Source organism: Ornithorhynchus anatinus, chromosome 3 (genome assembly GCF_004115215.2).
Source record: "Ornithorhynchus anatinus isolate Pmale09 chromosome 3, mOrnAna1.pri.v4, whole genome shotgun sequence".
NCBI classification, from domain to species: Eukaryota; Metazoa; Chordata; class Mammalia; order Monotremata; family Ornithorhynchidae; genus Ornithorhynchus; species Ornithorhynchus anatinus.
This window is the reverse complement of record NC_041730.1, coordinates 96,838,419-96,850,748: the sequence shown is the minus strand read 5'-3', so window position 1 is coordinate 96,850,748 and position 12,330 is coordinate 96,838,419. Positions and strand designations below refer to the sequence as shown.

Here is a 12,330-nt window from a genome sequence, read left to right as displayed (position 1 = left end):
TCCATTATTGCCCCCATCACTTTCATTAGAATTACCAAAGAAAATGTTCTTTCAGCCCAAGGCTGAAGTTTAGAAATCTCGCCGCAGCAGTGAAAGTAGTGAGTAGCTCTATGATTATGCCATGATTGAACGGAGCATGAGGATAAAGAAGACGGTAGCCTGGATGTGGTTTGACATAATGATTCAGAGATTTAACAGGCTGAAGAAAGCCCTACTGCCATCTGTCTCTAGTGTCTTAGAATACCTCCAGGGAATGAATGGAAGGATCCTTATCTTAGAGGGAAGCTATTAAATGTGGTGTGTTTCCCTCGTTTGGGTTCCTGTTTACTTGTTCTAATCTTTAATCTCACCCTGGAGCCATTGTCTGATTATAGGAAGGGTAGTTGCTCCATTTGGAGAAGCTCCCTTTTCTGAAGTTCTGATTGCCTTCAAGGGAGAGCTAGCAAGGAGGGAGCTTTTAGGGAATTAATCAATCAGTCGTATTTATTGAGTGCTTACCGTGTGCAGAGCTTAGTATTTGTCTTTTAGCAGAACACAGTATAACTGAGTTCATTCATTCAGTTGTATTTATTGAGTGCTTATTGTGTGCAGAGCACTATACTAAGCGCTTGGAAAGTGCAACTCGGCAATAGATAGAGACAATCCCTACCCAACAATGGGCTCACAGTCTGGTAGTCACATTCCCTGTCCTCATTGACCTTACAGTCTAGAGGAAGAGACAGCCATTAAAATAAATAAATAAGTTATGGATAGGTACTTAAAGTGATGTGGGGCTGAGAGGTAGTGGATCATTCATTCACTCAACCATATTTATGGAGCACTTACTGTGTGCAGAGCACTTAGGTGAGTACAATATAATGATAAATGGACACATTCCTTGATCATAATGACTTTAAAGTCTAGAGGCAGACATTAATATAAATAAAGAAATTACAGATATGTGCATAAGTGCTGTGGGGTTGGGATGGGGGGCGAATAATAATAATAATATTGGTATTTGTCAAGTGCTTACTAAGAACTGTTCTAAGCATTGGAATAAAGGGAGCAAGTCTCAGTGACACAGAAGGAAGTGGGAGAAGAGGAGAGGAAGGTGAATAACGGGTGCAAATCCAACTGCAAGGGTGATACAGAAGGAAGTGGGAGAAGAGGTATTGAGGACTTAGTTAGAAAAGGCCTCTTGGAAGGTCGTGCTTTTAATAAGGTTTTGAAGATGGAGAGAATGATTGTCTGTTGGATATGAAGGAGGTTGTTCCAGGCCAGAGGCAGGATGTGGGCGAGTGGTTGGAAGTGAGACAGATGAGATCTACATTGAGTAGGTTGGCATTAGAGGAGCAGGAAGGCTGGCAAAGTCTGTGGAATCTTAAAATTCTGAACATATACCATACATAAGTGAGATTGTAGTGTTTGTTGTCTTTGTGCGGTAATGACGATATGGTATTAAGCTCATACTCTGTGCCAAACCCCATACTAAGAATTGGGCTAGAACCAAATTAATCAGGTTAGACACGGTTCCGGTCCCATATTGGGCTCACAGTCTAAGAGGGAGGGAGAACAGATACTGAATCCCCATTTTACATATGAGAAAACTGAGGCCCACAAAAGTTAAATGATTTGCCCATGGTCACATAACAGGTCAGTGGCAGAACCAGGATAATAATAATAATAATGTTGATATTTGTTGAGCGCTTACTTTGTGCAGAGCACAGTTCTAAGCGCTGGGGTAGATACAGGGTAATCAGGTTATCCCACGTGAGGCTCACAGTCTTCATCCCCATTTTTCAGATGAGGAAACTGAGGCACAGAGAAGTTAAGTGACTTGCCCATGGTCACACAGCTGCCAAGTGGCAGAGTTGGGATTTGAACCCATGATCTCTGACTCCCAAGCCCATGCTCTTTCCACTGAGCTATTAGAACCCAAGACCTCTGATTCTCAGTCCCTTGCTCTTTCCACTAGACCATGGTGTTTTTCATGTTGTGTGGTGGGGGATTATATCAATGTGAAAACTCACAATATGAGAACTGGCAATATGTTCCCCCTAAAATTAGTCTACCTGGAACAATGATCATTAAATCCATCTAAGGCAAGAGAGGTTGGGTGCAAAATAACCCGCACTCCTTATCATGCCCTGCACAACCCAGTTCAGTTTGAGGAAGGCTTGCAGTCCTTTCTGTTTCAGCCTCAGTGAGGTGGACTTCCCAGCGTGGCTCAGTGGAAAGAGCCTGGGCTCGGGAGTCAGAGGTCATGGGTTCTAATCCCGGATCTGCCGCTTGCCAGCTGTGTGACTTTGGGCAAGTCACTTCACTTCTCTGTGCCTCAGTTACCTCATCTGTAAAATGGGGATTAAAACTGTGAGCCCCATGTGGGGCAACCCTGATCACCTTGTATTCTCCCCAGCGCTTAGAACAGTGCTCTGCACGTGGTAAGCGCTTAAATACCAACATTACCTGCTGCAGGGCTGCTGGGAGAGCATTTCCGAGCCGTCGGTGACATGAGTCTCTTCGACTCCACCACACTGCAGTTCATCTGAGCTTCAACTGATGTGTTCAGCTGGGTGACAGATGTTTCCCATAAAATTTAGCTGTGCAGTCATCGGGAAGCTAATTTCTTCCTGCCAGCTGTTATAAGTCACCCCAAAGGACAGAAAAACAGCCCCTTGAAAACCAAGGTGGTTTACCTGTTTCTTGACCTTAAATCCTTCGTAGTTGGGCCTTTTCATTTTAATTCTGTGAATTAAAAGCCACTCTCCATCGGGCAGTGGGAAAGTCACCGGACTCTAAAGAGGCCCCTGATAAATCTGGTTCCACTGAGTGCTTTCTTATGTGTGCGAGAGCAAAGTTGAACCCCATTACGCTGAGAAGTGGGAATCAGGCCCCCAAAATAGATAACGTTACTTATAAATAAATATCAATCAATCAATCATATTTATTGAATGCTTACTGTGTGCAGAGCACCATACTAAGTGCTTGGGTGAGTACAATGTAAAGGAGCTGGTAAACACATTCCTTGCCCACAACAAGTTTACAGTCTACTTGACAATCTCCATGGAAGACAAAAATATACCCTAGTAAAGGAAATTATTATTACAATAAACACCCTCGAAGAAGCCACAGTGAACTTCACTCTATTTTTCCAATTGAGAGAAGCAGCGCTGCCTAATGGATAGAGCCTGGGGCTGGGAGTCGGAAGGACCTGGGTTCTAATTCCAGCTCTGCCACTTGTCTGCTGTGTGACCTTGGGAAAGTCACTTCACTTCTCTGTGCCTCAATTACCTCATCTGTAAAATGAGGATTAAAACTGAGCCCCTTATGGGGCAACTTGATTTTCTTTCATCCACCCCAGTGCTTAGAAGAGTGCCTGTCACATAGTAAGAGCTTAACAAATACCATAATAACAATAATAATAATAATGTGGCTGTTTCTTGACATCAGGTCAAAAAACAAGGATTGGTTTTCAGTGAAGGGAGACTCAAAAATGCCTGATGCTGATGTGGACCCATAAACCCATTCAAAATTGATGGGTCCAAGAGACCTTGGTCATCGATGCGCCCCTGAAAAAAATATCATGTGTTGTTTTCAAGCAAAGAGATTAACTTTATTTCCACCCCTTGACAACTCTAGGCACACTCTGAGAAGTGTTGTGGTTTAAGGGATTCAATAATATAAAAGTATTTAAACCTAGTCTTAACCTTGATGCAGTGTTCAAGAGTATGAGATGAGATACACTGAGTTCCAGATGCAGGGCTTCGGAGCAGAAAATCTTCCAAGAACCATCGTGTCATATTGAGCCTTCTCATGAAAACCAAATAGACCAGACCCTTCTCCCTAAGGAGGCTCCCAGGTAAAGAGTCATGTCATCACTCGTTCTTCCTTTCCTCCTCTGAGGGAAAATAAAGCTGTTGTTACTTGTCAGAGGAAGATATTTGAACAAGGTGTTGGTCATGATCTGAACAAGCGCTTTCCAAACCACAAAAACAGAAACTGATTTTTTTTTCTCCCCAACAGAATGATATCACACCTTTGCACGTGGCATCTAAGAGAGGAAATGCCAATATGGTAAAACTACTGCTTGATCGAGGAGCTAAAATTGATGCCAAAACGAGGGTAAGTGTGTAATACATGAACAGACTTGAACCTTGATTCTCTGAAGTGTGGGAAGTGCTACTTTTGGTGGTTCATATTAATGTCTGTTTCTCCTCTAGACTGTAAGCTCCTTAGGAGCAGGGAACGTATCAAATAACTCTGTTGTATTTTACGCTCCCAACCGCTTAGTATAGTGTTCTGCTCCCAGTAGGCTCTCAAATAAATAATAATAATAATAATAATGTTGGTATTTGTTAAGCACTTACTATGTGCCAGGCACTGCTCTAAGTGCTGGGGTAGATACAAGGCGATCAGTTTGTCCCACGTAGGACTCACAGTCTTCATCCCCATTTTACAGATGAGGTCACTGAGGCACAGAGAAGTGAAATGACTTGCCCAAGGTCACACAGCTGACAAGCGGTGGAGCCGGAATTAGAACCCATGACCTCTGACTCCCAAAGCCTGTGCTCTTTCCACTAAGCCTTGCTGCCTCTCAATAAATAACATTGGCTAAGTAGATAGAGCATAGGCATGGGAGTCACAGGGTCATGGGATCTAATCCCAGCTCTGCCGCTTATCTGCTGTGTGACCTTAGACAAGTCACTTCACTTCTCTGTGCCTCAGTTCCCTCATCTGTAAAATGGGGATGAAGACTGTGAGCCTCACGTGGGACAACCTCATTCCCCTGTATCCACCCCAGCGCTTAGAACAGTGCTCTGCACGTAGTAAGCACTTAACAAATACCAACATTATCATTATTATTATTATTATTATTCTCTGGGCCTCAGTGGCTTCATCTGAAAAATGGGATTGAGACTGTGAGCCCCATTTTGGTCAGGGACTTTGTCCAACCCGATTTGCTTGAATCCACCCCACTTAATACAGTGCCTGAAATATGGTAAGCACTTAACAAATACCATAATTGTTATTATTGCTATCAATATTATTATTATTTATTGGAAACGAAGAAGAAGGAGACACAGAGTACAAACCCCTTCCCCTTCTGTCCCGCCAATTCCTTGCTTGGGACAAGATTAGTGTCAGATGGAGACTTTTTAAAGAGCCACCCAATTTGGATAACACTTGGCTAATGATTGTTCAGAGCCAGGCAGTTCAGGCTGTGAAACCGAGATTCCTGGGCAAATCTCATTCCCATCTTTCTACGGTCACTCTAGTCACATAGATGAGTTCAGACCTGGGAATCAACAGTTCTGGGATCTTTACTGCTCTTTAGAAAGCAATGTTCCTGGCATATTTCTAGTCAGTTATCTTTATCACTTTGGAGTAGGGGTTATATACATTAAGATGTGTTATTATATACTGACTTTAGCCTTTCTTAAGTTTCCATAATTTTATTTGTGCAAATAAGAATATCCCATAATACACCCCAACATTCTGTTTTTGCAAATCACATATCTGCACTATTTGTAGAGTTGATTGGCTGGGACATCTACACCTGAAATGACCTGAATGATTTTTTAAAGGGTAAACCTAAAATGAGTGTGTTTTTCATGCTGTAGGAAAATTCTCTTTTTAAAAAATAATACTTGTTAAGTGCTTACTATGTGCCAGGAACTCTTGTAAGTGCTGGGGTAGATACACACTAATTTGGTTGGACACAGTCCCTGTCTCCCATGGGACTCACAGGCAAAGCTGGAGGAAGAAGGATTTAATCCCCATATTACAGATGAGGTAACTGAGTTAACTTTTCACAACCAGGGAAAACTGAAAATTGCTACCCTCCTCTATTGGCCATGGGACATTTGCGTGGGACCTGCAAAGAATTTTTCTCACTCTGGCAGATGGTTGCTCCTTTTCAGCAGAAATTTTAGATTTGTAAATTTTAGATATGTGCAACTAGCCGGTAATAATAATAATAATTGTGGTATTCGTTAAGTACTTCTTGTCCTATGCCATCGGGTCGTTTCCGACCCATAGCAACACCACGGACATATCTCTCCCAGAACGCTCCGCTATCCATCTGCAATCGTTCTGGTAGTGTATCCAGAGTTTTCTTGGTAAAAATACGGAAGTGATTTACCGTTGCTGCCTTCTGTGCAGTAAACTCGAGTCTGCCCTCAACTCTCTCCCATGCCGCTGCTGCCCAGCATGGGTGAGTTTTGACTTGTAGCAGATTGCCTTCCACTCGCTAGCCACTGCCCAAGCTAGGAATGGAATGTGTAGGCCTCTACATGACTCTCCCTCTCATAGCCGAGACTGGTAGAGTACTGGAAACTCTCCAGAAGCGACCCTGAGAGGAGAGTTAAGTGGGTATGTATAATAATAATGATGGTATTTGTTAAGCGCTTACTATGTGCTAAGCACTTTTCATTCAGTCGTATTTATTGAATGCTTACTGTGTGCAGAGCACTGTACTAAGCGCTTGGATAGTACAAATCGGCAACAGATAGAGAAAATCCCTACCCGAACGGGCTCACGTCTAGAAGGGGGAGACAGACAGCAGGACAAAACAAGTAGACAAGCATCAATAGCATAGGTGCTGTTCTAATCTCTGCGAACTGTTCTAAGTGCTGAGTACTGTTCTAAGCATTGAGCACTGTTCTAAGTGCTGTGCCAATCACTGTAGTAGATAAAAGATAATAAGGGGCTGTCCCTCATGGGACTCACAGTCTAAGACTGCCCCATCTTTCTAGCAGTATCTCAAGAGGAGATAGCTCACCTCTTTCCAAAGTATACTCCTTCCACTTCCACCTCCCTTCTTCCCCTCTGACCACCATCTTCAACCCCTCACCTTTCAATTGTTTTTTCCTCCTGCCTTCAAATGTGTTCATGTATCCTGTAGTCTAAAAAAAAAGCCCTCCCTTGACTTCATGGATCCCTCTAATAATCACCCTCCCAGAATTCATCTCCCAACTCTGAGAGTTGTCTACACCCACTCTGCCTCCACTTCCTCTTCTCCTCTTCTTTTTTGACCCCTTCCAATGTGGTTTCTGCCATCATCACTCCACAGAAACTGTCCTCTCTAAAGTCATCAGTCACCTTCTTCTTGCCGAATCCGGTGGCCACTACTTCATCTAAATCCTCCTTCAACCATGTGGACCAATCACATCCATCTCCTTGAAATACAATCTAATCTCTCCCAGTTATCCTCCCATCTCCTTGGTTGCTCCTTCTCTATATTTTTCTCAGGCTTCTTCTCTGCCTCCCACCCTCTAACAGTGGGAGTCTCTCAAGGCTCAGTTCTGAGTCTCTGTCTATTCTCCCTCTAAACCCACTCCCTTAGAAAACAAAGTCACTCCTATGCCTTCAACAACATTCTCTCTGTGGATGCTTCCATTTACTTCTGCAGCCCTGACATGTCTTCTTCTTTGGAGTCTCCCATTTCCTCCTGCCTTTAGGACATCTCTATCTGGATGTCCTACTGACACCTCAAACTGAACATGTCCAAACAGAACTCCTCATCTTCCCACCCAAACCCTGTCTTCCCTATTACTTGCCAATTACTGTAGAAGACACCCCTATCCTCCATGTCGCACAAGTCTGTAACCTTGGCATTATCCTTGACTCATTTCTCTCATTCAACCCACATATTCATTCTGTCACCAAATCTTGTCAGTTTTACCTTCACAGCATTGCTAAAATTCTCCCTTTCCTCCCCATCCAAACTTCTACTATGCTGATCCAGGGACATATCTCTCCTTGACTACTGCATCACCTTCCTCATTGACCTCCCTTCCTCCTTCCTCTCCTCACTCCAGTCCATATTTTCCTCACTGCCCTGATCATTTTTCTAGAAAAAAAAGTCCACTCCACATCGCCCCACTTCTCAAGAATAATAATAATGGTATTTGTTAAGGGCTTACTATATGCCAAGCACTGTTCTAAGCGCTGAAGTAGATACAGGGTAATCAGGTTGTCCCACTTAGGGCTCACAATCTTAATCCCCATTTTAGAGATGGCAGAGAGAAGTTAAGCGGCTTGCCCGAGATTCATTCATTCATTCAATTGTATTTACTGAGAGCTTGGTGTGTGCAGGGCACTGTACTACGCACTTGGAAAGTACAATTCAGCAACAAATGGAGACAATCCCTGCCCACATAGGGTTCTCAGTCTAGAACGTGACACAGCAGAAAAGTGGTAGATCTGGAATTAGATCCCAGGTCCTCTGAATCCCAAACCCGTGCTCTTACCGCTAGGCCCCTCTGCTTGGTTGCTCATCCACCTCTGCATCAAACAGAAACTTCTTACCATCGGCTTTCAAGCACTCAATCAGCTCACCCCTCTTGCCTTACCCAGCAGATTTCCCACTACAAATGAGTCCATACATTTCACTCCTATAGTGCCAGCTTGCTCACTGTACCCTGATCTCATCTATTTCTCCACTGACCCTTTGCCCATATCCGACCTTTGACTGGAACTCCCTTCCCTTCCATATACAACAGGCCACCATTCTCCCCGCCTTTGCACTTAGATCTTTACCCTTTAAGCATGGGAGTGTCACCCCACCCTCAACCCCACAGCACCTCTCTTCATATATGGAATTTCTTGATTTATATTAACGTCCGTCTCCCCTCTAGATTGTAAGCTCCTTATGGGAAAGGGACTTATCTACCACCTGTGTTGTACTCTCCCAAGTACTTCAAACAATCCTCTGCATACATTAAGCACTCAATAAATACCACTGATTGATTGATAAGTAGAAGGAAAAACAGGTAGTGAATCCCCATTTTGCAGATGAGAAAACTGAGGCAAGGAGGAGTTAAGCAACTTGCCCAAGGTTACACCACGGGCAGGGTAGGATTTTGGGGAGGTTGAATGAGCGAAGTTGCCGTAGACCCCCTGTTACAGGGTAACCTGCCCCTTTTCCAGATCCTTTGGATCTAGAAGTCTCTGCAGGATCAAGTCATCCCCGGAACTAATGGCTCACACCCTGAGTCTGGTGGGAAAGGTGTGACCACTGTTTTAATACATGGTTCCGCTCCTTCAACTCTTCCCCACCTCCAGATTGAGCTTGAAAATTGATAGCCCTGAATGGACCCATCTTTTCTTAGACCACACACTCCTCTAAGAATGGGCTGGAGAGGTAGAATGTCTTCCCACTCCAGAGGAGCTTTGATGTTCTCCCTAACTACTGCCTTCACTGATTTGAAGTCTCAGCTCTAAGAAAGCCTCTGGGGAGATTAGGGCTCCTGAGCAGAAAAGGAAAGATTGCTTGCTAAAGCCTGATGTGGAGTGAGGTTTGGGAGTTATTTCTCCTCTAAAGACACACCCATCCATCCCTGAAGTTCTAAGGAGACTTATTTTCCATACCACTTTGAATTTCTGTTTTGTCGGCTCTTCTCTCAGATTTTTGCTCTCATTTTTTGGTTCTCTTTTAGGCAAACATTTTAATGTTTGTGAAGTCTAGATTCAGTGAAGCAAGTGAGGATTTTGGTGGGAAAAAACTTGAAAAATTAGACAGAAGAACTAGTCAGATGATTTGATCCTTAGCATGCCTACTAGTAACGGATAGTTCTGGGTTTCAACAGGAATAGCAAGATCAATGGTGGAGAGGCTGGATTCCTGGCAGGCATCCAACCATGCATACTTTCTGTGGAAGAAAGTGTAGAATATACAAAGAATTTGTAGATTCATTTCTTCCCCTCACAATCAAAGATTCCCTTCTCTCTGGATGAAAGGATTAGCAAATGATTGGGTGTGTGGGTGAAGGGGAGGGAGTCAACTAAAATGTCAGAGGAGGAGGAGGAGGGAAAGAGAAGGAAAGTCTGGGAAGAAGAAAGCAAAATTGTTCATAAATACTAATTTCAGCTCTCCAATTTAGTGACACAAGAGTGGAAAGCTTTCTGGAATGGAATGCTATTGTTATCTCCTTGTAAACAATGCCCAGTGCATAGCACAGTGCTCTGTGCATAGCACAGTGCTCTGCACACAGCAAATGATAAATATTATTACTAGTACTATCAACTTCCCTAATTGTCTCCTGAAAAGCAAAAGGCACCGTACCAAAAGTACCAAATTCCCTTTTGAACGGTAAAGCTCGAGTCAAGATTTCAGTCTTGTATTCCTTCCCCTACATTCATTGCTGGTCCCTGACTGAATCCATCTTTATTTAAGCATTGGCTAACAGCAGTGGAATCTTACCACAGAACTGGGCTACGCTTAACCAGGAGGAAGGGAAGTAACACTTGTTAGACCTTCCTGACTGTGGACGATAGCCTCTGTGTTCATAAATAAGAAAGCGTATGAACTGCCCTGAGCTGCACTGTTGTTGTTTCTTGGCCTTTACTTATGATACCTGTCCTGGAATGGACAGTGGTAATTAAATGTTATTTATTAATTGTTCTGGAAAGTCCAGTGGTTCACATAGTGAAATACATATGATTTTGCTGTGGATTGGCAATAGGCCAGGCAATTCATAAATTGCAGCTAATGGATGTACAGCCAAATCAAAGATTAACACCTAACTGACATGGGATCAGAGCTAGAGATAGGCTCTGTGGACTGCAGAGTGTCATTCTCCTTCTCAGTCCACTTCTTCTACCCATTAGTGCAAGGAATTGTGCTCCCTGTTGTTTCTGCCCAGTGAATTCATGGTTCTATCCCATTTATGGTCCATCTTCTCCCATTCTCTCATTGCCAATGCTCTTCTAGCCATTCCAACCTTTCTAATGACAGCAGGGATGTTGAGCCTTCTGCCTAGACCTGACCCACTGGTCTCACCAAATCGTTTAATGGGCCTATATCGAAAATCGAAACAGTTCTTAGGCCAAACCCCAAGTGTGTGTGTGTGTGTGTGTGTGTGCATGTTCACGTCCAAGCACTTAACACGTAGTAAGGGCTTAATTAATGCCTAAATATCGATGAATATGTACTAATCTTGAGGTAGATACAAGGTTTTGTGATTGGATATAGTCCTTGAACCACCCAGGGCACACAGTCAACTTGGCCCCTATTACTTTTGTAGGTGTGAATAATCGATTTTAAATAGACCCCAACATCAGTTCTGTGTGGGTCAGGATAGTCTTAGTCATATAGCCCTGAATTTTACATTGACCTCAAAGGCTACAAAACTAGCTTGGATAAGCTACCCAATCTTAACCCTGAGAGGACAGAAGGCAGTCATGTACTCTTTCTAATGCAGTCTCTGATAAGAGAGCCTTAGAAAAGGCAACCCTACACAAAAATAGATGCTAGGAAGAAAATCCTAACATTGGTGATTTGAGTATTTTCCACTGGATAGAAGAAACATTCTAAAAATAATATACCCAAGAACATATGGGTAGTTAAACACACACTGAATGTTGGTGTATATATATATATATATATATATATATATATATATATGCATATATATATATTAACTCAACTTCTTTCTGCTAAAATCATATTCTGGTCAGTACCTCTTTCATTCATTCAGTCGTATTTATTGAGCACTTACTGTGTCCAAAGCATTGTATCAAGTACTTTGGAGAATACAGTTTAACAATAAATGGACATTCATTCCCTGACCACAACGAGCTTACAGTCTAGAGAAATGGAGAAGTAAAAGAACCATTAGATGAATAAAATAATGCCACTTGCCTAAGACAATTTTGTTTCCCTTCCTTACTGTGTCCATGGATTCCTCCTCTCTGTCCATCCTTGTCCATTACTCCCTGCTGCCTACATTTCATTTTCCTGGCATCCTTCCTTGGGTGTTCCATGCTGCTTGCAGGTTTTCTGGAAATATACTCAGTCAAAGAGAGGTCATTCTGGGCAGGTTGAGTCCCAAAGAGATCCAGGAACAGGGAGCCGACTGGCATTCAGCCACATTTTGGCCCTAACATGATTTCAGAGAAGATGGTCTTCTCATCCAATCTCTTCGTTTAGGTTTGGACCTGTTCCTGCTCTCTAGGGCACTAGGTCAGTTGGCAGTAGCCTTGAGGGTTCTGGTTGGATCCAAGGACTATGACATGCCAGCAATACGCTAGTTTTGTATTTCCCCCTTGGATTTCAGTCACTGTTCTGTGGGCCCAGGGATGTCAGATGGCATCTTGTCCAAATTAGACCTCTGGACCCAAAAGTTACCTAAACCCCTCTTCCCAGAGTCAGTCTGGACCACAAGGATCCCCTGGGGATGGGAGCTCAAGGGGTGAAAAAAAAACTGGATCAACCTGGCTTGGTGACCCCCAAAATTGCCCAGTGGTCATTCTTCTCTCTGCCTTTTCTCTTCCCCGCTAGACTATAAGTTCCTTGGTGGGCATGGAGCATGTCTACCAAATCTGTTATATTGTACTCTCCTAAGCACAC

General features: G+C 43.2%; 1 protein-coding gene and 1 non-coding gene across 30 annotated transcripts in view; one reads left to right on the top strand and one right to left on the bottom strand.

Moving 5' to 3' along the window:
* The window catches only part of ANK3 (ankyrin 3), a 678,945-nt gene that overhangs the window by 507,604 nt on the left and 159,011 nt on the right, over nt 1-12,330 (top strand). For all 29 annotated transcript variants that reach the window (XM_029059625.2, XM_029059631.2, XM_029059622.2 and 26 more), the window contains one exon: nt 4,003-4,101. In XM_029059625.2, the coding sequence (XP_028915458.1) occupies nt 4,003-4,101 (99 nt within the window). The remainder of the gene's footprint in view (nt 1-4,002; nt 4,102-12,330) is intronic.
* Nucleotides 6,204-6,341, bottom strand: LOC114810546. The gene has a single exon (XR_003758242.1). It is a non-coding gene; the product is annotated as a small nucleolar RNA SNORA7 (small nucleolar RNA).